The sequence below is a fragment of the Spermophilus citellus genome (genome assembly GCF_964194105.1).
Source record: "Spermophilus citellus genome assembly, chromosome: 9".
Classification (NCBI taxonomy): domain Eukaryota; kingdom Metazoa; phylum Chordata; class Mammalia; order Rodentia; family Sciuridae; genus Spermophilus; species Spermophilus citellus.
In genome coordinates, this window is record NC_138191.1 from 132,197,750 (window position 1) to 132,222,461 (window position 24,712).

The 24,712-nt window shown below is 55.0% G+C and overlaps 2 protein-coding genes and 1 long non-coding RNA gene across 23 annotated transcripts in view; 2 read left to right on the forward strand and 1 right to left on the reverse strand.

Moving 5' to 3' along the window:
- CASZ1 (castor zinc finger 1) overlaps positions 1-2,083 on the forward strand; it is a 141,631-nt gene extending 139,548 nt beyond the window's left edge. For 10 of the 13 annotated variants that reach the window (XM_081307764.1, XM_081307759.1, XM_081307753.1 and 7 more), the window contains one exon: positions 461-2,083. In XM_081307764.1, coding sequence (XP_081163890.1) covers positions 461-1,563 — 1,103 coding nt within the window. In that variant the 3' untranslated portion in view covers positions 1,564-2,083. The remainder of the gene's footprint in view (positions 1-460) is intronic. The other 3 variants (XM_081307756.1, XM_081307755.1, XM_081307757.1) reach the window with 3 other exon arrangements.
- Positions 2,084-8,773: 6,690 nt separating this feature from the next.
- Positions 8,774-24,712, reverse strand: part of PEX14 (peroxisomal biogenesis factor 14) — a 144,913-nt gene continuing 128,974 nt past the window's right edge. The window contains exons 5-9 of the mRNA XM_081305733.1: positions 20,659-20,744; positions 15,957-16,059; positions 14,685-14,782; positions 11,836-11,927; positions 8,774-10,189 (exon numbers count right to left, since the gene is read on the reverse strand). Coding sequence (XP_081161859.1) covers positions 9,733-10,189; positions 11,836-11,927; positions 14,685-14,782; positions 15,957-16,059; positions 20,659-20,744 — 836 coding nt within the window. The 3' untranslated portion in view covers positions 8,774-9,732. The remainder of the gene's footprint in view (positions 10,190-11,835; positions 11,928-14,684; positions 14,783-15,956; positions 16,060-20,658; positions 20,745-24,712) is intronic.
- LOC308655653 lies at positions 10,184-15,950 on the forward strand. 9 transcript variants are annotated; one of them, XR_014023486.1, is made up of 5 exons: positions 10,184-11,298; positions 12,205-13,780; positions 13,927-14,280; positions 14,546-14,806; positions 14,890-15,950. It is a non-coding gene; the product is annotated as an uncharacterized lncRNA (long non-coding RNA). The 9 variants fall into 9 exon arrangements; XR_014023489.1 differs by lacking the exon at positions 13,927-14,280 and having other exon boundaries at positions 12,205-12,853; positions 12,975-13,780; XR_014023491.1 differs by lacking the exon at positions 13,927-14,280 and having other exon boundaries at positions 10,184-10,981; positions 11,062-11,298.

Consider the following 24,712-nt stretch of genomic DNA (forward strand, 5'->3'; position numbering starts at 1 on the left):
GATCCCAGCTGTGAGTAGGCAGGTCCCCATGCAGACAGGCAGGCAGCCCGGGGAACTGGTTTGCCTGCGGCAGGAAAGGAGCCGGGAAAGGAGCCGGCCTGTCCCTCATTAGAGGCAGGCCTGTGATGGGCCCTGGCTCCCCTCCAACTTGGGTAATTACACTCTGCGACCTAGATTTTCCCTTCAGCTTCAATTAGCACCAGGACATGTCCTCACTTCCTACCCAAACTGGTCAGGAAGCAGCCACCACATCCCGGCAAAGCTGGTTGGTCTGCCACCCAGGGATGCACTGTGTGGTCGTCTGCAGGTCTGGATGACAAGGGAAGCCTGAGACTCCTTTGCTGTTCTGGGGGTGGGGAGAGGCACCCTGGCCACTAGACCAGGGTCAGGGCCCTGTGTGAGTGTGACCCTGGCAAAAGAGGCAGCCTTCTGCACTGACTGCCCTGTACCCCTTCCCCAGGGAACACCATCTCCATGCCCACAGCCTCCGGTGCCAAAAAGCGCTTCTGGATCATCGAGGACATGTCGCCCTTTGGCAAGCGGCGGAAGACGGCCTCCTCGCGCAAGATGCTGGACGAGGGCATGATGCTGGAGGGCTTCCGGCGCTTCGACCTCTATGAGGACTGCAAGGACACGGCCTGCCAGTTCTCGCTCAAGGTCACCCACTACCACTGCACGCGTGAGAACTGCGGCTACAAGTTCTGCGGACGCACGCACATGTACAAGCACGCGCAGCACCACGACCGCGTGGACAACCTGGTGCTGGACGACTTCAAGCGCTTCAAGGCCTCGCTCAGCTGCCACTTCGCCGACTGCCCCTTCTCGGGCACCAGCACGCACTTCCACTGCCTGCGCTGCCGCTTCCGCTGCACCGACAGCACCAAGGTCACGGCGCACCGCAAGCACCACGGCAAGCAGGACGTGATCAGCGCGGCGGGCTTCTGCCAGTTCAGCTCGAGCGCCGACTGCGCGGTGCCGGACTGCAAGTACAAGCTCAAGTGCTCGCACTTCCACTGCACCTACCCGGGCTGCCGCCACACGGTCGTGGGCATGTCGCAGATGGACTCGCACAAGCGCAAGCACGAGAAGCAGGAGCGCGGCGAGCCGCCCGCCGCCTCGCCCGGCGCGCCCGTCAGCCTGGACGGCTCGCTCACGCTGGCCGCCGAGCCCGGGGGCTCGCTGCTCTTCCTGCAGACGGCCGCCGCCGGCCTGGGCCTGGCACTCGGCGACGCCGGCGACCCCGGCCCGCCCGACGCCGCCCCCGCGCCACGGGAGGTCTCCGCCGCCCCCGGCCCGGCCGCGGGCGCCGCCGGGGAGTCCTCGCAGGAGGACGAGGAGGAGGAGGAGCTGGAGCTGCAGGAGGAGGAGGCCGAGGACGAGGATGACGAGGACGACGACGACGAGGACGAGGACGAGGACGACGACGAGGAGGACGACGACGAGGACCTGCGCACCGACTCGGAGGAGTCGCTGCCCGAGGCGGCGGCCGAGGCGGGCGCGCGGACCCCGGCGCTGGCGGCTCTGGGCGCCCCCGGCCCCGCGCCCGCCGCCGCGTCGCCCTAGCGCGCCTCTTCCCGCGGCGTCACTGTCCCCACTGTCCCCGGCGCTCTTTAAAGAAACGCTGTCTCCATGTGAAGCCCCTGAACAGAGCCGCTCGCCCGCCCCACCGGGCGCCCCGCAGGTGCTTCCGGACCCCGAGTCCGTCTCAGGACAGAGGCGGGGACCCCTCTGGTGCTCGGGCCGCCCCGCCCGGAACGCGCAGCTCCGCGGCGGAGGACAGGCCACCCGCCCCCTGCCCGCCGAGCGGGGTCTTCAGGGAACAGCAGGTGCTCGCCCGGGCGCGCTGACCGCCGCCAGCTCTTTGCTCAGGACCGGGGCGGGCGCTGGAGGCCACTGGGACCCCACCGGCCACCGGGGGCAGGGCCGCCACCTGTAGCGTCTGGCCGGGGGAGCCCCCTTAATGCAGCTAAGACTTCCCCCCTTGCCCAGGGGAAGGCGGGCAGCACGGGTGACAGTACAGGGACATCGAGGAAATCTGAAGATAGCAGCAGGCGGGCCCTTCAGTGCGGCTGCCCGGTGCTCCAGGGCCAGGCTGCCCCTGCCCCTGTCCACCCCCCCCCCCGCTGCGGTTGTCCCAGCCCCCCACCCCCACCCCCACCCCGTTAAAAAAAAGAGGCTGTGTCCCAACCCACCCAAATGGAGCCTTGGGGACTGGGGTATCAGCCACCCTGGTGGTGCAAACAGGAAGGATGCGGCTGTTTTGGGCTTTAATATTCAAAATGGAAAAAAATACAAGAAGTTGTACAGTATTTTTCCTGTAAAGGTTATTATTCTACGTAGAGCAAAGGAAAAAAAAAAAAAGACAAGCAAAAGCGGGCGGAAAAGTGCCACACCACGCGGACCAGCCTGAGCTTGGAGAAGGGGGTGCGACTTCTCCCGTGGGATGTTTAGCTTTGATTTTAGAGGCCTTAGCAGTTTGAGGCTGTCCGTCTTCACACTAGCACTGATGGGAGCTGCGTGATTCCAACTTTTAACTTGAATTTTGTAGAGACAAGAAAAATGGACTATTACTGTTGACACGAGTTTGTAGTTAATTTAACATTGGAGTTTTCCTCTGTTGGTTATGCGTGTGGCTTTGAGGGCTTCTTGCTTGTTGTCCCAGTTTGTCTTCTTATTTTGCTCGGGATGCTTCTAGGCTGGTGCAACCCACCCAGATTCAGCCCCTTTTCAAACCCCGCCTCCTGGAGGTTCTGAGGCTGTCAGCCCAGTGCAGGGCTAATGGCAGGCTCACACCTGACCTGGCTGCTGCAGTCCCTAGACGGGGCAGGCTGCCTTCCAGCCTCTGTCCTTCTTCTGCACTTCAGGGCCCCAGGGGGCCTCCAGCTGGGGAGAAAGAACAGGCCCAGCAGGCATTAGAGGGGTGGGGTAGAGTCTTATCTCCCTGAAGCCCCCACCCCAAAGGGCTTCAAGGGCAGTGGTTTTCTTTTTCCTGTGTGTGTGTGTGTGTGTGTGTGTGTGTGTGTCTCCTCTCAGCTGCCCACAGCTAGAAAGCCAGGACCCCCTGAGCTGGAGAGGGAGCAGGGAGGGAGGAGCAGTCAGACAGTGCACCTGATTCAACAGGAAGTCAATTGATTTCTAAACAGCCCCTACCAGAGCCTCCTGAATCCTGTGGGCACCACGTGCTGCTGCTGAGCATTTGCCCAGACTCTGACCTACCACAGGACTCTGTCTAAGGAGTTTTGTAAAGGAAAAAAACAAAAACAACAAAAAAAAACATTTTTCAATGTAGCAAAATCAAACAAAAAATTAAAAAAAAAAAGAAAAACGAAGATGCCGACAGTGCGAAGTCTAGCCTTTTGTAACCTTCATATTGCACACTAGGACTATAAGCCATTGCTAGCTCATTTTGAATTTTAATGTGTAATTTTTGTTTTATTTTCTTTCTGTGGGGAAAATGATGCTTGATCCACCAATGCTCTTTTTAATGTTTTATAACTATGTATGTGTATATATATAAATATAAAATAATATGTATGCACATATGTGTGTATATATCTATATGTATATACATATATAGATATATAGAGATGTATAGAGAGGTTTTGAGACAAAAAAACGCAGAACGTGAAACCGAACTGAACAGCGCGTGCTCTGATTACTTGAATCTGGTCTCCTCGGCACCTGGTTATTAAGAACTGAATATTTTTCCACTTGAATTTAGTGCTATTAGAAATTTAATATATGTGTTTTATTTATTTGATTTTTTTTGCATGACTGATGCAAGGTTTGACATTTTCACTCAATAAAAACTGGAAAAAAAATCCATCAAGTTATCTTTTATTTTTAAAATTGCCCCCAAGCGGCTGGCCGTGACCCAGCTATGTGGGGTGGTGCAAACAAGCCCTGCTCCATGTGCCAGTGAAGGGAAGGGAGGAGGCTGCTGGTCATCTTCAAGCCCAGTGGGGAGACGGGGGACAGATCAGTTTTGTCCTGGGCACCAGGCCAGGTTCTTCCAGCTTGCTGATGACAGTGGTGGGCTCAGGACTTGCCCTGCTAGAAAGTGGTCTCCTCCCATCCTGGGCCCTGCCTGAAACCCGGCTTGAGGCTCAGGAGCACCCTCAGGTAGGGCCATCCAGCAGTGAGGCTCAGGCCTTCCCGAGACCCCGTCCTACCCTGTCCTAGTCAGGGCTACTGGGCAAGTGCTTGGCAGGGTCATCCTGCAGCCCCTCCTTCAGCGCCTTCCTCCTTCCTGCAGGGACCTGCCCAGGCCAGGAACGGCGCGTACCCGGATCCAGTCCGGATGCTGGCGAGGATCCGGCTCGAGGCTCGTCATGGCAGAACTGGGGGCTAGTTCCTGGGTCCGTAGCCACGGGCCAGGGCCTGAGCTGCAGGCTCTGGTGGCTCCATGGCGGGGGCGGGGGGTGCCCTTGGACACCTAATGGCTCCTCGTTTGGCTCCCACGTGCCTGACGCTTATGAGGGTCCTCTTCAAACCTCATCATCCTGTCGGGCCTGTCCCGAGCTGGCCTCCAGGTGGCCCTGGGAGCGGACATGTGTGGAGCCACTCTTGTCCTCCATGATAAAGAGCATCTTGCTGGCTTGCCACATCCCTGCCACAGGGGAAGACATCCACTTTTCTGAAGGGATCAAGAAGTTGGTCCCTGGGGCACACTCATCCCCCTCACTGCACCTGGCACATCTGAGCACCAGCCAGCTGCCTGGGGACCACAGCAGAGCAGCTTGTCCCCTCAGAGCCCAGCTTCGTGTCATCTGCCACCACAAAGCCTCTCTGGCCAGCCCAGGCCCAGCGCACAGGGCCCTTCCCTGTAGACCTTCCTCCTGGACCGCGGCCCATAGGCTATTTACATAAATATGTTTGTAACAGACAAGAAGATATATACTTTTTTCAGTCTTATTAAAATGTTCAAGTTGGAACTCGCCTATTGTTTGTGGATATCTTGATTCTGTTAAATAAAACAGTGACTAATTTATGGAATAAAACACAAGTTCAACAAATTAAAACCATTATTGGAGCTTTGTAGGCCCTGGTGGGCACATGGCCTCCCATGGGGCCTTAAGGAGGCAGGGAGCCAAGTCCCAGCCTCGGTCGGCAGGGGGACTGTGGGGTGGCGTGGCCACAGGGCTCCCCCTGGACACCAAAGCAATGGGCAGCAGAGAGTGAGGGCAGGTCTTGGACTCCTGGAAGCTAGAGCCTCGGAGCAATTTGATGGTCTTGACTCGGCCCCCAAACTACCCCCTGTTCCCAGATAGTCTGGGCCTGGATGGATTTTGGCAGATCCACACACCCCGGAAATAGGAGGTAAGACCAGCTGCCCAGCCAGCCTCCTGTCAGGGTCCAGGGAAGGAGCACTGGGTCTCACAGCACCCCTCCAGAAAGACCCAGGGAACAACAGGCTGCTGCTCCTAGAGGGCAGAAAGAAGGGCCCACCCACCTGACCCACTCAGCCAGTGGGGAGCCGGCTGCTGCAGGTGGCACTGCTCCCTGCTGGGCAGCAGGCAGTGGGCAGGGGCCCAGGAAGCTGCCCGTGGCTTGCTGGACCCAGTAGGAAATGCAGTCGGGCATGTTTTCCTTCTGGGATTTAATCAGCTCTGGTGGTGTGCAGTCAACACCCAAACTGGGGCACAAGCAGGAGCTCTGGAACCTCCTGGCGAGAGCCAGAACCAGCTGCACAGGCTCCTAGCTAAGCATGGTGGCCTGCCCCTCCCCAGTGTGGTCCTTGGAGCAGGTCTGGCCCCAACCAGAGAGTGGCAGGCCACTGAGCAAAGCAGGCTGTCTATTACTGTTCTGAGGGTCAGACCTGGCCCCAAAGGTGGCCAGGGCCCAGGGTAGGAAGAAAACACACTGCCCCAGCCTGGATCAGACCTCCAAGAAGCAGGACCGGCCACAGCACCCCTGGAAAGCACTGGAATCTGGGGCCTTGCCAGAAACAAAGAGAAGCCAGGCCTGTGCCATCCTTCCTGGGAGGAACTGCCCTACCCTCTGGGGCAGATCAGACAGGAAGTGGCTCCAAAGGCCCCCAGCAAGGGCCGGAGGCAGAGGACAGCTGATGTGGCCATCGCTGGCTGCTTGATGTCCCCTGGGCCCACAGCCCACACCTGGAGGGAGACCCCAGTTCCCTACCAAAGACTCTCCATAAACTTGTGCCGAAATTTCCAACTGGGGCTACTGGCGTTCACCCAGGGGACCCAGCATCTGCCACTACGAAGACGTCCTTCCTGGCAGCTCTGGCCATGGAGAAAGAAAGGCTCAGGCCACTGAGATGAAGGCTGCTGGGAGGGGAGGACTCACAGGTGCTCCTTCACGCTTCAGGTCAAACCACCCCAAACGCTGGCTGAGATTTCAAACTCATTTTGATAAGAAAGAGCGTCAAGAGCAGTGGCCTGGTGTGGCAGGCGCGGGGCGGTGCCCGTGGAGGCCGGCGGCCAGGGTAAGACACCTGCGCTGAGCAGGGACAGAAGAGTGGCTTTGCTCTTCCTGTTGGAAAGGAGGGTCAGGCCCGTGGGGCGGCCAGGGCCTGGTGCCGCCCCAGGTGGATGCTTCACCTGAGGGGGTCTCACAGGCACCTCTGCACTGCCCCACGCGCCCTCCCTCTTCTCTGCAAGCAGATGGCGCCAGCATGGGCTTTGGGAGGGGGGCAGGGCAGGGGTGTGAGGACCCCGAGGACAGCCAGTCCGCCCACTGTTCAGGACAGACAAGCGCACAGCTCTGAGGAGAGCTTCTGTTTTTATTTTAAAACAAATTACGAGACCCACCACACAGCACAGCAAAACCGGAGGGGTGGGAGGGGACTCTCCTTCCCTGCCCTGTCCACTGGCCATCCTCATCAGCAGACATGTACTTCCGCAAAAGGCAAAAGGTCAACACTTGTGGACACAAGTTTGGTAGCCCCTTCCCCCAACTCAGAACGCCCCCTTTTCCCACCCAAGAGGTCCCGGGACACGGGCTGCAGATGGTCACCCCAGGAGCTGAGATCTTCATGGGCTACTACCTGCTCTGGGCCTGGCCTGGGGCCTCCCTGCAGGAGGGTCAGGCCCGCGCAAGCCCCCGGGATGCTCCTGGCCTGGCCTCCTCTTTGGGTGGCTCGAAAGCCAAAGGAGGGTCCCTGTCCTTCCCCAAAATGCCCCTGTCCAAGGGAGTCCCACAAGTCACCCAGTGCTAGGGAGATCCCAGAGTCGGAGGGGAGCCTGTTGGGGGGGTCAGGACAGCTGGCCCGTGGCCTCCAGGCGCTGGGCTAGTCTGTTCCTAACGGCGCTTTATAAAAAGACGTTGTAATTGAGTTTAATAATCTACTCCCTTCCAGAGAGGGCCTGACAGGCGCTGCCTGCTGCTCACTTCTGCCCCATTCCAAATATTTTTACCTTATTTGGATGAAATGCATTATTTTTCTAATGAAAGGCTTTTTTTCCGCAGGGCCGTCCGCCCTGGTCCAGCAACAGCCTTTATTAGGCAGCACTTGTGCGTTTTGGGGAGGGGTTTTCCTCTCCCTGAAGTCATGCCAGACTCTCTGTCCTCAAAAGCAGAACTCGGTGCTCAGGACCTGAGGGGCAAAGGCCTGGGGCCCCAGGTTCTCACCCCTTCTCCTCCCTGCTTGAGCTGGGGACTTTCCGTCCTGCTGACCCCTGGGCTAGGAATACGTGCCCTGAGGTGGCCCTGCTGCCCCCACCTCGGGAACGGTGAAGCCCAGGACCCCTCTTTCAGGGCCCAGGTCTTGAGGGGGAGGGATCGCGAGGTCCTGGTCGTGGCCAGCGCCTCCCCTGCCTTGACCTTCCCCTGGACACCTGCTCTCTGGTCTCACTAGGAGGGACCCTGGAAGTTTAACAACTATGACAAATGGTGACCAAACCCAAGGGGGTCCTGTCTTCTCAGCAGCCATGTCCCCCCTCACCATGGAGGGTCAGCAGCACAGCAGCCAGCGGGGGAAGGCCCGGCACCAGCTGCCCTGGCGGGGCCACGCCCTGCCCTCTGCTGGAGCAGCCAAGGTCAGTCGGCCGGGCCACCAAGGCTGGGATTCCTTGGGTCCCTGAGAACACAGGGTCCCCTCGCCGGCAGGCTGGTCACCCCAGAGCTGAGATTCTCAGGGATGCAAGGAGGCAGGGGACGAAGCAAGAGGACAAGTGCAGGGATGGCTCTCACCAGGCTTTGCAGGTCCCTAAGGGTCACATGGCTGCGGAAACAGACCCGAGGAGTGTCACCTGAGGTGATGAGGACAGAGGACAAGCCTGCCCTCCCGGAGCCAGACAGGCAGGGCCACTTGCTGCCTCGGTGGTCCCCGCAGCAGGGCTGTGACCTCTCTCTCCCGGAATAAAACTGCCCTGAGGCCAAGTCCCTCAGTCTGGCCAGGGCCTGGGAGGCCACTTGGAGAGCTTGCACCCCGCTGTGGCCACCTGCAGTGGTGGCCAGGGCCTGTGCCATTTCTGGGCTGTGTCCACAGGAGGCCCAGACAGGGCAGTGCCAGCAGTCCCAGGACCGGCCCAGGAGGACTCGAGGAGCACCGAGCGGCCCTTGGCAGGAGCTGCTGGCTCAGGTTCGCGCTCCATGCTCTGTGAAGGTTAGGGGGAGGCAGGGAGGGCGCAGAGACGAGGCAGAGGACATCCGCTCCTGGGAAGGCGCGTCCATTTAAGGAAGAAGCTCACCACGCTCACACCAGGTCTGCACCCAGCCAAGGAGGCCCTGCGGCTCCCAGGACGTCGCCCCTGCGGCCTGCACAGGAAGGACTCCTGCAGTTCCGGGTGAGCAGCCCTGGGGAAGGCCCCGGGGTCGGGGGGCAGAGGCTGCCCAGGCCCCTCGCCCTCCCCACGTCCCTCTGGCCCTTCTTGGGGCTCAGCTGGGGTGCTTCTGAGTAGTCCTCAGGGGGGCACAAAGGGCCCTCAGCAGACAGGGAGCCACAGGCAGGAGTTAAATAGTGGCAACTCGTATTTATTACAATTATATACAATCATATCTTATATTCTGAAATCTATACATGATCACACAAATGAACATGTTCCTTGGTGGGAAGGACAGACATGGCTGTTGGTCAGGAAGGCTCTGCCGCCTGGCCCTGCTGTGGAGCGAAAATCACGTCTCCCCACGGGATCAGCTGAACCACAACACAGCCGGCGAGGACGGTCTGAAGCGCAGTGTGATTTCATTTGTTGGAGATTATGCCAGGGCGTGTGGGCTGGGGTGGGGACAGGTGCCCACCTGTCAGGCAGGGCCCAGCTGTGGGGAGGCTGGCCCTGGCAGGCTGTTGCTGAGGGGGAATGGGTCCAGGGCTCTGGCTTCTGGAAATAGCGCGAAGAGTGAGCCATGGGCCAGGCCTAGAGGACAGAGCAGGGACAGCAGAGACCAAGGGGACTGTGGCTCCTCCCCACCGGGAGAAGGCAGGTAACCACACGAGCTCTTGCCATGCACGGTGTCAGCTCAGTCCAGACGCTCAGCCGGCCAGCACCCCGAGGAGACACTGCCGGGGGTGGGGCTCCGAGGCTTGCTGTCCTCGGCCTGGCTGTGAGGAAGGCAAAGCCACCTGCTTGGGCTGAGCTGAGTGGGGTGTGGGCTGGGCCTGGGATGCTGCTCAGGTGAGACGCAGATGTGGATAGAAACGTGAGCCTCACGCTCTGCAGCCAAGCACAGCTCTGCCCAGACCTTGGCTTGAGGCCATCCCCGCCCAGAGCCAGAGCCCAGAGCCCAGAGCCCAGAGCCCAGAGCTGGGCGGTGTCCCTGGGAGAGGCCCTAGTCCCGCTCATTCTCGTTGCTGGCACCCTCGGGCCGCCGCAGCTTCTCCACCTGCTCGTTGATCTGCCCGTCCCCACCTCTGCGGTCCTCCCTCTGCACCCCCAGGACGTCCTCCTCATCCACGTGGCTCACATCGTCATCCTCCTCGTCCTCCTCATCCTCCTTGTCCTCCCTCTTCTCTTCCTCGCCCTGCACTTCCATCCTCACCTGGCCCTTCACGTCCACCACGCCCTCGCCTTCCTCCGGGGGGCCTAGCAGGTGGTAGGTGGCCGTGGAGCCCTCGGGACTGTGGCTCTCCTTCCCAGGCGAGGGGGACGTGGACTCGTTGCTGACTGGCGAGATGTCACTGCTGCTGTGGTGGTTCACGGCTGCAGGGCTGGAGGGTGACGGCGATTTGACTGGAATCTGCCAGGAGGGGATCTTCGGGGCTGACGGGGATGGCGGGAACTGTCTCCTGGCAGGGGAGAGCAGGGGGCCAGGCCAAGGTTGGTGACCCCAGCTGGGCTCCCCATCACAGCCCCTCCTTCACTGACCCCCGAGAGCCATGATGGGAACAGTGCCCCCAGGGATACCCAGCAGGGGACCGGAGGACAAACCTCTTGGCCCAACGGAGGCTGCATCAGCTAAGAAGGGTGCCAGAGCCCCACAGGATGCCCGGCCGCACTGGGGGCTCTGGGGCCTCCCCTGCCTAGAGTGAGGCTGTCGAGCTCCTGACCCAGCATTGCCCTGCCTCCACCCCAGGGGCAGCAAAGGAAGGAAGCAGGGGCTGCAAGGGCTCGGATCAGGGCTCGGGACACACGGACCTCGACACTAACTTGTCTATGGCCTGGGCAGAAGGTGGCCACTGGCCGAGGCTCAGACATCAGCATCAAGAGGTAACTTGGTGCATGTTGGTAGAAAGCCTCTGAGCCCAAGCGACAGGGAACAGACAGGTTTCCCTTTCTGCTTCCGTGTTCCCTTCTAGGCCCTGGGCCAGCAGCCAGCCCAGACCAAAGCCCATTCCAGGGGGGACCCGGGGGGCCAGGCCTGCTTCGCAACTGCTTGGAAGTGAAGTTCTGTGACTTGCAGGCCCATCCCTGTATGGACCCAGGGGACAAAGCCCGGTTCCCACTCTGGGCAGCCAGCACTAGCCGCAGAAACAGCCTCCACCTCAGGGGGCGCACACCCCAGCCTTCACTGGCCTCAGCGGCACAAAGCCAGCGAGGAACTCAGAGTTCCCCAGCTGCCTGGTCTCTCCACCACCAAGGTCAGGAAAGATCTCTTCTACTAATCACCCTCGGGCCCCCGGGCCCCTCACCTGTTCTGAGGACATGTTCTCTTCCTCAGGGAGCACAGGGCGGGCGTGTTTGAAAATGAGGTCTCTGGCTACCCAATCCCTACACCCTCCATCCCTGATCCCTATGAAGGTCCCACATTGGGCGCCACTGAACCCCAAGTCCAGCGGAGGAAGGACAGCATCCAGATAAGGGCTGCCAGGGTGCCGCTCGTGTGGGATGACCACGCTTCCTGGTTTCCCAGGACAAAGAGGCTCCTGGGACACTGGACTTCCAGCTTTAAGATCAGGTCAGGCCTGGGCAAACCAGGAAAAGCTGGTCACCTGACCATCAGGGCTGCCCTGTGGAGGGACAGCAGAGGAATACAGGGAAGGTGGAGGGAGGCGAGGACTGTTCTGCCCGTGGAGAGCTCCTCGAACTCAGTGGCCCTCACTGGGACTTTCTCTGGGCAAAGCTGTCACTGAGGTTGTCTGGGCTCAGGAAGGGGGAGGGGTAGCCTGCCTCTAGGAGCCCCTGCTTCAGGAGGAACCGAGCGGGAGTGCCCACTGCTCCTCGCCTGAGAGGTCCAGAGAGCCACTGCTATTTCAAAACCTTTGTGGGTGCCGCCGACTGTCAGCCTGGAGGGAGAAGGGCTCTGGGGAGGGAAGCAGAAGCTCCCAGGTCTCCGCACTCAGTGCCAGAATCCCACAGCTCAGTCAGAAGCTGCCTGGGGAGCCCTGGGGGAGCCCTGAGCTCCCCACCGCTCGAGGCCAGCCCAGGAGCTCTCTCCTGCTTGCTGTCCCAAGCAGGGACCTAGATAAGGTGGAACCCGAGCCTTCTCTCCTACCGGTTTAAAAGAAGCCCTTTTAAGGAGTTAATTTCCGACTTGAGTTCATTGATATTCTGGGACTCCAGGATCCAGTTGGTGGATGTGGTGGCCTGAAAGTCAAAACACAGGAGATGCAGGTCAGAGTGGCACCCCCACGCCACCCGAGTGGGCAAGGTGTGGCTTAGGAGCACCCTGAAGGCAACAGCAGCTGGCACATTTTATCTGGCCACAGCCTGGCGATCCTGCGTGAAGGGCCTGGCACTGCCGGAGGCGACTCCCTTCAAACCCACACTCCCTGGGCTCTGGGTGTCTAAGGGCACAGGACAGGCAGCACCGTGGTACTGTGGGTTTGTAAAGTGACGTGATGCGTGAGCTCTCATCTTTCAGGGAGACTCGCTGTGGTATCTGAAAGGAGGGGTGACACCTGGAGGACGGGCAGGGTCTGCTGGGTGAGCAATGCCCCCCCTTCTGCGTTTGAAATGCTCATTAAAACAAAAGAACAATAAAAACGAAACCCCACTCCTTCCAAAAGAAATGCCCCTTGGAAGCGAGCAAGGGGCTGAGCCGGGGTGGCCTCAAAACTGGTGTTCCTGAGCCTGGAAGCCACACTGGGCATCAGAGAGGCTGGGGCACCTCAACCCCTGCGGGCCACTCCTGCAGCCTGGAGGACAGGCTTCACCACATGCTGGGCTGCTTGGGGCTGCTGGGGACCTCCTGCTCCTGCTAGGTGAGGTCTGGTCTCTAGAGGGTCCTGGGGGCCAGAGGACATCCCAGGACTGCTCCTCCCTGTCTGCAAAGCCACCTGCAGCTCATGCTACCCAATCACATCCCTTCTTTGGGATGACTCTGGTTGCAGAGCAGAGAAGAGAACAGCCCCTGGGCTCTGAGCTGCCCTTTCCCGAGAGGGCCAGGACAGAACCTCCTTCACACAGGGCTGCTGCACATGGCTTTTGGCAAATCCTGTCAGGACAGATGGACAAGAGGAGAGCCAATCCCACCACCCCGCATGGGAGCTGCGGGTGGCCAAGCCGCCGGGGTGAGTGTGGTGGGTATATAGTGGTCCACCCCGGCCAGGAGGCCTCAGCTCAAGTGCCTGCCTCCCTGAGCTGGAGGCTGCCTCCAGATGGGGTGAGCCTGGCTCTTTCCCCAATGCACAGTGGCGACTGCAGGCCCACCCAGCTGAGGCCGCCCAGGGGAATGAAACCTGCAGTCCGGGAGAATGCGGGCCCATGTCTGCCACCCTCACACACAACCCTGCAGGGTCCCCACTCCAGATCAGCAGATGACGAGGGCACAGAAGCTGCTGATGAGCTCCTCTGCGCCCTGGAAGCTACAGCAGCCCATCAAGCGGGAGCGACTTCCACTCCCGGCCTGCACAGGACTCCGATTACCAAACGCATGTGCTGCCAGATGCCAGGATTCAGAAATAAAATCTGACATCTGGGGCTTTTTAGCCAATCTCTTTAAAAAACAGTTGTCGAAAACTCGCAGCCTTCAGTTTTATGTAGGTTTTTTTAATTACTTAAAGCTCTTCTTTTTAATTTTTTACAGTGCTCCAGTAGGAGTTTGGAAGCCAGATGTAAAAACTTACATCACAGCTGAGAAAACACAGCTCTGAGTCTTTGGTTTATGGGGTAACCAAAGTCCTCCCATGTGTTTAGATGCCAGGCTGGAGAACCCCACTTCATCACCAAGAGGGGGACAGAAGCCTGGAGGGGGAGGGGCTTGAGAACAGCAAGCAGAGGAGTTCTATGGGGCCATCTCAGCCACCAGGACAAGCCCAGCCCACCCGCCTTCAAATCCAACACGTGGTCTTAATCTTAATGTTTAAGGTCTGAAAGCAATTTCCCAGTTTCCAGAGTGGCTGCTGGCCACTGACGGGCCACTGATCCAAAAGATAACCAAGTGGGGTGAAGGCTGCTGCCACAGGGACCCACAGGGGCTGCAGCCACCTGAGGAGGAGGTGAGGCAACACCTGTGTGTGGGAGAGACATGGGGAGGGGGTTCTTGGGTCTTCACAAGAGGCACCTCAGACTCTATCAGAAGCAGGAAGTGATCCACTTTCCTGGTTTTGCAATCTAGTGCATTGAAGGTGTCTTCCCTTCGCAGAACAGACAGGGTGAAATCCTTTAGAGGACATTATGGAGCCACCGGACCACTGTCTCCTGGGCCCTATCTGTCTAAGTCATGATGATGCTATCATACACCCATGAAACCAGGGCCTGCAACCCTGAGACCTGACCGAAGTCAGGCAACGTTCTAAGCACATCCACAATCCAGCAAAGCAGGAACCATTACAGCTCCATTGTATACATGAGGAAGACTCAGAGAAGTTAAGTAACTTGCCTGTGGTCCCACAGCTAGCAAGTAGGAAAGTGAGGATTCTAACCCAGCAGATGGATCCCTTAGTCTGATACTGCCCAGACTGCTGCAGATCACCCAAGCCCACGTACTTGAGGCAAGGTTAGCCCATGCGCCTGAGGCGGGCACAGGGGTTGCTGGGAAACTGCACACTTCTCCCTTCTGTCCCCTCATATTCTCCCTGTGACTTGCAGCCCAACTACAGGCACCTACGATCATCGTCCAGAGCTGTGGGGGTGTGGCTGTCATCAGAGGTCACAGGGAAAAGGGCAGCTTTCTTCCCTCCTCCTGTTGGGAGGTGACAGGAAGGGTGGCCTTAATGGGTAACTGCCATCCAAGTGTACGGTGATGCCTCCCTTTTCCACAGGAAAGGTTAGACAGCAGATGGCAGGTGAAGGACATTCAGACCTTGGAAGACAACATTCAGACCTGGGGCACAAGGACCAGGGCGAAGAGCTGGACAGGACAGACAGGGCCTGGGGGAACCAGGGCCCAGAGGTAAGTACCTTGGCAGTGGCGAGCTCATGGGCCAGCTCCTGGACCTTCTGCTGCTGCTGCCTCAGCAGCTCCTGGACAGAGGCCAGTGTCGTCTGTACCTGAGTCACTGGGGAAGAGAGTGTGGCGTCTGGTGAGTTGGTGCCCACAGACTCCCTCCTCAATCCCCATGCCTGTGGGCAGCCCCTATTCCTGCTCAGGTTCATCTATCTGCAGGCCCCGCCCCCTTACCTCCGATGACTCATCTGCGCCCTGGTAGCCCACCTGCGCTGCTGGACCTGCCCTCCAGATTTCCACTCTGTCTTTCTACTGTGTGCTTGTCCGTGGTCAACAGCACACCGGTCCAGCCTCTCCCTCTAATCACACCCGGCTGCGCCGTCCTGGCCCTCCCGGCCCCTCTCACTGCCTCACTCATTTCATGGGCCTAGTCGTGTCCTTGGGAGCTCAGGGCGTGTCCAGCCTGGGAAGGTGAGGCTCAGGCTTCCGCCACATCCAGGAGGAGTGAAACTGCGGACCCTGTCTCCAGTGCGCCTTCCTGTCCTACTCCTACCCTGAGGCTGTCTGCCTAGACCCCACTGTCACATGGCCCCTGGGACCAGGTATCACCGCGTCACCCTCCGAGGAGCAAATGCCAGTGTGACAGATACGTGCTACAGACTTCTGAGGATTTCACGAAGGTGCCCCTGAGGGACATGGGCTGCCCGGACAGGAGGCTCCCGCCTGCCTCGGGGTTTGAGATGCAGAGCTCCACCTGGTAAACAAGCTTATAACGCAGCAGAGCCACCTCTGGCGCGACAGGTCCCAGCTAATCTGGGCCATCGCTGGGGCAGTGGGTAATGAACGCCAGCCCTGTGGAGTCGATAACAGAGGAGGTGGCCGGGGTCCCAGGAGCCACAGTAATTACAGACTCTTCTGACCCTGCCTTGGACTCTTAGAGGGAAGGGGGGAAATCACTGAAAACCCCCCTGAAAACCTCATAGAAGCAGAAATTAAAAATGAACTTTACAGCCCTTAGAAAGGCTGTCATTTTATTCCCCTTATTAATATTCTGAGGTTGGGAGCCTTTCCGTAAAAACATAATTAATTGAGGCCGCGCCGACAGTAAACAAGCAATTTCAAATTAAACCGAAATGACGGCGGCTTCATTTGCAAATGTGAACAGATTCTCAGAGCAGATAAATGAAGTCACCACATAAAGTGGAGACGGAGGGAGAGGGGAGGGGCCGCGAAGGGGCTGCGGAGAAGGCTTTGAGGGGTGACTTGATGGAGTCATTAATCTTTACCTGTCTGGGCCACGCTGCCACTCAGCTCAGAGAGACTCGCCGCCATCCTCTCCAGCTGCTTCCTGTCCTCGCGGCCGCCCAGGATGAGGGGCAGCAGGTACTTCTGCAAGAAGAAGAGGGACGGGAGCGGTGTGCACGCAGGTACCCGACATCAGTCTGTCAGATCCCGCCACCCAACTTTCCCTCGTCCTCCCCAGGTTTGGGGAACCCTGGCACATCCATAAGCGAACAAAATATTTGAAAAAGTTACAAGACTGCGATTATAACCATCTAAAATTCTGTCTGAATAAGGACAAGGATTGGGAGAGAACAGGGACGAAGAAAGCCAGTGTGCATGTGCACATGCGTGTGCGCTGGGGACAGAACCCAGGGTCTGGAACCTGTCGGGCAAGCTCCACCACACAGCTGCAACCTGGCCCCAGGAAAACCAGTTTGGTCTGCTGTGATAGGAAACTTTTATTAGTGATGTCATATTTTTATGACAAAAATTTTAAATTCTACTTTAAAGGTTGTAAGATGAACATGTGGAAGGATATATAGGAAAACAATGCTGTTGGCAGCGTCCTGTTTCACCCTTCAAAACAAATTATTAAAATTGAATGAATAGAAACTTACTAAAGAAACTAAAGGGAAATCAGCTGCAGACTTCAGGGCCCTGGCTTTTAGTAGGGGATGATACTGAGGTCTCCCGAGATCACTTGGTCTTTGCTAAACCAAGGCTGAATCCTCAGAAGCAGCCTCCTTCAGAGACAAACAACTCACTCTCACAGGTACCCCAGGGGGTAAGCTGCACCTGGCGACTGTGATGCCACCAAATAAGAACCCTGAACACCCGGTCCTCTGAGCCCTGGGAAGAAGGCGAGGACATAGCTGGACACCCTGCTGTGGGGCTTGGAACAGGGGTGTGGAAGGGCAGAGGTAGGCAGCAGGCCACTGGAGAGCAGGATGAGGCAAATGTCCTTCGACCCACGAGGCCCCCTATTTGAGGGGAGCGAGACCCAGTGCAACTTGAAAAGGAGGGTGCTAGAGCTCACGCGGCGTGGGCCTGGCTGGGCCACACAAGGGTACTTTGTTTCTTAGTCTATTTGGGCCCCAGATGGGGAAAAAAGATGGAAACTTCTCCATTAAGGCTTCTGTATGGGGAAGGAGAAGGCCCTTCACAGGGGGTTTGTGGGAGAGCTCATTTCAGGAGTGACTCCTAAGTGAAGACCATCATTCAGCTTAAGTGTAGAAGCATTTTCTATTTTGCAAAGTGCTTTTCAGCCACCCTGTGAGTTATTACTCACAACTGAGCTAAAACTCATCAAATGTAGTCTGACGTTGCAGGTGGAAAATTCCCGAAGTATGAAAGTCAAGAAACTCTCACACATGTAAACAACTGTGGGCTCCATTTCTGAGGTCAGAAGTGACAAGAGGCACATGCCCTGTTCAGCCTAAGTCTTATGCATGTGTGCAGCAAGAGGGTGGCTTCTTCCCACTTTCTTTTTTCTTCTTTTAATTTTTTAAAAACTATTTTTTAGTGTTGATGAACTTTTATTTTATTCATTTATTTATATGCAGTGCTGAGAATTGAACCCAGTGCCTCACACATGTGAGGCAGGCACTCTACCACTGAGCCACAACCCCAGCCCCTCTTCTTTTAATTAAAAAAAAACTATTAACAAATATTCTAGAAATTCTTTATTTTTTTCATTCTTAGTACTGGGGATTGAATACAGAGGTGCTGTACCACTGAAACACATCCCCAGCACTTTCTTTTGAATTTTGAGAATTTCTTTTGAATTTTAAGTTGCTTATTAGGGCCTTGCTAAAATTGCTGAGGCTGGCCTTGAACTTGCAATCCTCCTGCCTCAGCCTCCCACATTGCTGGGATTATAGGTGTGTGCCACTGCGCCCAGCTCTGTTCCAGAAATTCTTCAGTCACCATTGTGACCGACATTTCAAAGTCTTTCTTCTTTTATAAAGCAGGTGAGAGGGGCTGGAGCTATATAGCTCAGAGGCAGAACACTTGCCTAGCATGCGTGAGGCACTGGGTTTGATCCTCAGTACCTCATAAAAATAAACAAATAAAATAAAGGCATTCTGTCCATCTACAACTTAAAAAAAAAAATTTAAAAACCAACCCCCCCCCCAAAAAAAAAAAAAAAAAACAGGCGAGAGCCCCAAGCGCTGTGGAAAGGGACAGCAGCCCTCTGGTGCACCTACACCAAGGGGCTGTGCTTTCTGCTCCCCTCAGGGCCTGCGCTGTGGCCTGTGGCCTGAGCCTGTGGGGCTCACAGGGCCGAGGCACTCATTGGAAAGCTGTGTGTTGTCATATTATCCTTCCTGGTGCCTAATCTGTGCCAGTGATTTGGAAGAAGCTGTCCACACACAAGAAACGGGTGGGTATCCACTTAGAGGAGGGAGTCCTAGGATCCAGAACATTTTGCTTCCAGATGTTTTTTAATTAATTAATCTATTTGACAGCAGAATGCATTTGACACACTGTACAAAAATGGAGCACCACTTCTTCCTCTAGCTGTCCACGGTGCAGAGTCACTCCTCCAGTGTAATCGTGCATATAAACACGGTAATAATGTCTGTCTCCTTCTACTGTCCTTCCCAGCCCCACAACTCCACTCCTCTCCTCTCACTCCCCACTACACAAACCAAAGTTCCTTCATTTTTCTCTATCCCCCCACCCCCACTATGAATCAGCATCTGCTTATCAGAGAAAACATTCAGCTCTCGTTTTTGGGGGGATTGGCTTATTTCATTTAGCATGATATTCTCTAGTTCCATCCATTTACCTGCAAATGTTATTATCATTTCATTCTTCTTTAAGGCTGAGTAATATTCCATTGTATATATGTACCACATTTTCTTTATCCATTTATCTGTTGAAGGCATTTAGGTTGGTTCCATAGTTTAGCTACCGTGAACTGAGCTGCTATAAACATTAATGTGGCTGAGTCACTACAGTAGGCTGATTTTAAGTCCTTTGGGTATAAACCAAGGATTGGGATAGGTGGGTCAAATGGTGGATCCATTCCAAGTTTTCTGAGGAATCTCCATATGGCTTTTCCTTAGTGGTTGCACCAATTTGCAGTACCACCAACTATGTAGCATACCTTTTCCCCCACACCCTCACCAACACTTATTATTGTTTGTATTCTTGACAGCTGCCATTCTGACTGGAGTGAGATGAAATCTTAGAGTAGTTTTGATTTGCATGTCTCTAATTGCTAGAGATGATGAACATTTTTTCATATGTTTGTTGATGGATTGTATTTCGTCTTCTCTAAAAGTGTCTGTGCAGTTTCTTAGCTGAACTGATTGGGTTATTCAGTTTGTTGTTTGTGTGTGTGTGTGTGTGTGTGTGTGTGTGTGTGTGTGTGTGTGTGTTAAGTTTTTTGAGTTCTTTATATATCCTGGAGACTAGTGCTCTATCTGAGGTGTGTGTGGTAAAGATTTTTTTTCCCATTCTGTAGGCTCTCTCATCACGTTACTCATTGTTTCCTTTGCTAAGAAGTTGCTTCCGGATTTCTACATGGCAATTTCCAACTACAGCAACAGATGTTCTACTGAAAAAATGTTATTCTGCTATAACTCTGCCATTAGCTTTTGTATTAAGCCCCAAACTAAGAATCCCAGGATGCAAGGTTTAAATGCATTTCACTTGCTAAAAGTTACAATGGTGAGTCTGGAATTCATTCAAGCCCTGGGTGGCCTCCAGGTTGAGCAGATCTTGGACCTGAGACCCAACCTGGCTCTTAACCTTCTAGAAAAGACTCATTTCTTCAGATCCAAGGTGGGCCTTTTCACTGGTGTCAACAACATAAATGTTTGCTTGGTGCCTAGGTTCTGTGGTAAGCAATCAACTCTGCTTATGAGTCCTGAGGAATCCTACATTATACATTCCCTGGAAGACAAGGCGATCCCACGAACATGGCTACACTGAGGTTCCCCAACCTGGCTTTAAATACTAAGGTAGAACAATGGAGTTTGGGGTGCTTCCAGTGAGTGAGCCGCTTGTCTCAGCACTTTCCTGTGCTCTTCATTACAATCTCACGAAGCAGGTACTGCAGCTGCTCCTCAACGATGAGGGGAGGGAGTCATGTCACAATGAAGCACTGGACATCAACACTGATGCTATACACCTCATCTCCCAGGCTACCTTCAATGTGCCTAAAACATGCACATCAGCTGACGGCGGGTAAAATTGTCTAACAGTCTCTCTTACAATAAGATGTTGACAATCTCGTGTGATTTACTGAATATTGCACTGAAGGTACACAGCAAGGGTTGCAATGGGTGTGCTTCTGCACCATTGTAAAGGTGACTATCGTAAGTTGGGGACCATCTGTTTTATCCCAATTTTACAGATGAGCCTGTGGTCAGTTTCTCCCGGCAGAGCCAGGGTTTAACACAGGCAGATGGCCCCCAGCGTCCATGCTCTTAATTTGTCCCTCACAAATTACACATCAGGCACCATTCTAAGTGCCGGACCCAGATTGCAATGGACAGACCTCAAGGTCACCCTGTGAGTGGAGCAGGAGAGGAGGGGCCTGTGCCTGCCAGGCCTGGGTGCGCATTCCCTCCTGCGCCTGCAGCACCCCGAGGACAGCACCTCTGTGCAGGAGGTAAACCAAGAGCTGGGAGAGGGGAGCTGACTGCCAGGGCAGCAGGTAGAGCACCTGTAGCCTCTGGGAAGACAACTTACCTTGTAAAGCTGATGAAAGCCAAATGCAATTCCCGCCATGATGATGGCCAACGCACCATAATCTCGCCACCGGGAACCTACAGGGCCTGATAGTGGGAGAAAGGAGGCAGAGTCAGGGGGGACACCAAGCATCCTGCCCTGGGGAGAGGCAAGTGTGTGACTCAGCAGATGGGCAAGTGGGGTACACAGCTGTGACTGTCCAAAGTATCAGTTCAGCTCTGTCCCCTTCTCTTCCCAGGCTTTCTGAACCATCTGCCTCACTGGGGACAGTAGAGACAGCTAGTTATCTGGCCTCAGCTGTGCATGCTGGGCAGAGGTATGCAGCAGCAGTGAGCTGAGTGCCCAGCATGGAGCCAGGAGGCAGGGCCCTATGAGGATGGCGTGAACACACCTTGGTGTACAGAACCACATGTGCAGATGCCCTACTCCAGAGAAAGATCATCAAGGGCACCACAGACCAAGGTGACCTCCCTGCTCTGCTCTCACATGGAGCTGGGGAGAAAAGACAGAAGACAAAAGTCTCCGAAGGACGGAGCAAGGCAACTTTCACAGAGTGACAGAGCCTATCCAGGGCATGTGCCTGTGGGGGTAGCGGGGGGAAGAGACCAGGGGTCAGCAGGGTCTTGGAGGAGGTAAAGACCAAGACCTGTGATTCTGGGGACAAGGGAAAAACAGGCATAAAGTAAAGAGAGTGGGTCAGTGTGGACCTGATGAGCACCTGGGCCTCAGCAGGGGAGAAGAGATGCAGGAAGAGTGTCCAGGAGAACACAGGGAGGCAAGTCTACCTGCGGGTGGGAAGGAAAAGACAGGGCCCAGGAGTCTGAACACCATTTCACCAGCAGGGGGGAGACACTGCAGGATCTGGGTGAGTGTCGTGATGGGATCTGCTCTAGGATAGCAGCGTGGGTGGCTCTGAGGACAAGGCAGAAGTGAAGTCCCGGAAGCATGAAAGCTGGGGAGAACTCTGCAAGGACACACAAAGGCAAAGAGGGTCTGGGCTAGGATGGAGGCCAAGGAATGGAGTTGGGAGCCATCTCAGAAGAATTTGCTGCTGTTGTTGAGGAACTGGTTCCTGAACTAATTCCCTTTAGATCAACACCCCCGCCCCCAAGCCCCCATTACCTGCAGCGTCACTTTCAGTTACCTGTGGTCAACTGTAGTCCAAAAATAGTAAATGAACAATTCCAAAAAAACCCCCCAATTCCCAAGATTTGAATTGCATACCATTCTGAGTAGCATGGTGAAACCTCAGCTGTCCCACCCTGTCCCACCTAGCTTGTGGATCACAACTCTGTCCATCACAGCCATGCTGAATGTGCTACCTGCCCTTTAGTCATTTAGCCCTCTCGGTTATCAGACGGCCATCTCACGGTCACAGTGGTTACGTTCAAGTCACCCCCCATGTAACTCAACAATGGCTCCAAAACATAAAAGTAGTGAGGCTGGCAATCTGGATATGCCAAAGAAAAACCTTTAGTGGCAAAAGTTCTCAATACAGAAAGAAAAATAATCATATGCTGAGCTTGCTAAAATCAATGGTACGACACAATATTTTAAGAGAGAACATATTCAGATAATTTTTATTATAACATATTGTTATAATTGTGCTATTTCATTACTGTTCATCTTACTGTGCCTAACTTATAAATTAAACTTTATCATAGATATGAATGTATGGGGGAAAAACTGTACACAGAAGGTTCAGTCTTACCTACAGTTTCAGACATCCACTGGGAGTCCTCCCCCATGGAAAAAGGGGGCCTAGCACATCCGAGTCCCCACAGCTCCTGAGGGACATCCCAGGTGCATAGGAGAGATCTCCCAACTACACTCCCCTACACAGAGTTCACAAAGTGCTTTCATGATCTGATCCCAGGAGGCACCACTGTCCACTCCAATGCCCTCAGCTATCTCTAGGCCACTTAGCAAACACCCTCCCTCCTCATAGGAGACTGTCATTAAAGGAGGGGCAGGGGCTACTGTTCTCAGAATGTTGGGTGGCATAGGCACAGTGCCACTGGGAGGTTGACCAGAGGGCACCCCCATGCATGCTGCTGTGCTAGGGAAGCGGGGCCCTGAGTGATCTGAGAAAGGGTGAGGAAGGAAGAGAAACATCCCCAAACTCTAAGAGGGAGCACCACTGCCCGGCCAGCGCTGCCTGGAGACACCGAGTGCTTTTAGACATCTGAGTGCTTCTGCTTCTACCTCTCCCACCGGTGCTTGCCAGCTCTCAGAGGTTACCTGTCCCTCCTGGTGTTTGATGACCAAAGCAGAACAGGACTCCTCTTTTACGTTCAGTAGCAGGATGTGATTGCACAGGGAGGGAGGGTGGCCAGCATGCAGCCTAGCAGGGGGATTCGAGTCTCAGAGACCTTTAAGTGGGCAAGAGGGAAACCCCTCCTCCCCGGGCCGCTGGGCTCTCAGGAGACAGAGGGGACAGACAAGAATCTCTCCTTAGCCACCACAGTCCCCTCTGTCCTCCACCTATGGATTCCACATGAGATTCCCCAACATGGCTCAGCCTCACCTTGTTACAAAACTGTAATCCACACGTGGCCTCTCCCAGCCTCAACCCCCATTTTTTGTTTCCCATCTTTGGTCAGGCAGCACACACGCCGCTTCAATGTCCAACAGCAGGAGCCAGAAAGGTCTACTGAGACAGGCCTCCCTCTCTACCACCACCAGTCATGGAGAATGGTTTCTTGTTTATCCTTCCAGAGAGTTTGACACACATATAAGACAACACAGATGTGACTTGGTTTTCCTCTTTCCCACCTATTTTCCAATTTTCTTTTTTTCCTACAGCTCTGTAATATTCTATTTAACCTGTTCCCTGCTGGGGGCATCTAACTCATCAGTGACCGTGCACACGTGTCAGCTCCCATATAAGACAAGTCGTCTGTAAGCCTAAGACTTCCTAGGACATGGGTCAAAGGCATGGGCCTCTGTCATTTGAGAAATCCTAGAAAATGGCCTCCATGGTGTTCAGCGGACTCATCCCGTCAGCCACGCACCCGGTGCTGTTTCCCCACAGGCAGCCCAACATAGTGTGTTGTCAAACACGTATTTCTGACAGTGGCAGAAGGAGAGCGGTGCTTCACTCTGGTTCTAGCTTGCGTTGATCTTATTTTGAGTGAGGACTGGGCGTCTCTTCAACAGCATTTCCTTTCTGGTGTACTGTGTGTTCTCCACTTTTCTACTTGACTTCTCTCCCTCAGCACTTCTGTAATACAGCAGGGGTGTTAGCCCTTTATGACACAAATCATAAACAGCTTCTGGTTCGTATTTCTTTGGGTTCTTTCATGGCATGCTGGCATTTTTTGTGTTCATGTAAATTTATCAATCTACTTTTTTGTGCATGCTGGGGTTCGTGTTAAGGACAATCTCTAATCCCTTTCTAGGCTATGTGACACCAGCAAGGTATTCAAGTCTGAGAATCCATCTTGGAAAGTGGAGAGTATGGCTTCTCCTTGTTGCAGACATCCCCACGCCACATAAACCACTTCTTGTTAAACAGGAAGCTGTGAGACCTCAGAGGTAGACTATCTTTCACCCTGACCCTGAGACTTGGGCCTCTCAGTCCCACTCAGGTCTTTACTTTGTCGTCTGCTTTCTCTTCTAGCCAGCTTTGCTGTGCGCCAGATGCAAAATTCAACATCTGGTACCAGTTCATTTTTAGGAGGAAAAAGGGCAGAGTGGCCTTTCCATCCCTAGAGAAAGCCACACTTGGGAGGGCTTTAATCCACACCCAGGATGTCCATCATGTGGCCAAAAGCCTCAGAAAGAACCCCTTCCCATGGGGCTTGAATTCAGTAATCATGCACCACTGACTCTCAGGTACCCTCTAAATAACAAGAAATTAGCTGGAACCAGATTAAAAACTTGATCAGAGGGGCTGGGAATATAGCTCAGTTGGTAGAATGCTTGTCTTGTAAGCCCAAGGCCCTGAGTTCAATCCCCAGCATCAAAACAAAACAAAAAAATTTGGACCAGAAGCCCAAGTTTGCTAGATGCTTCTGCTTCTTTGCAAACATATCCACTGCACCTCACTCAG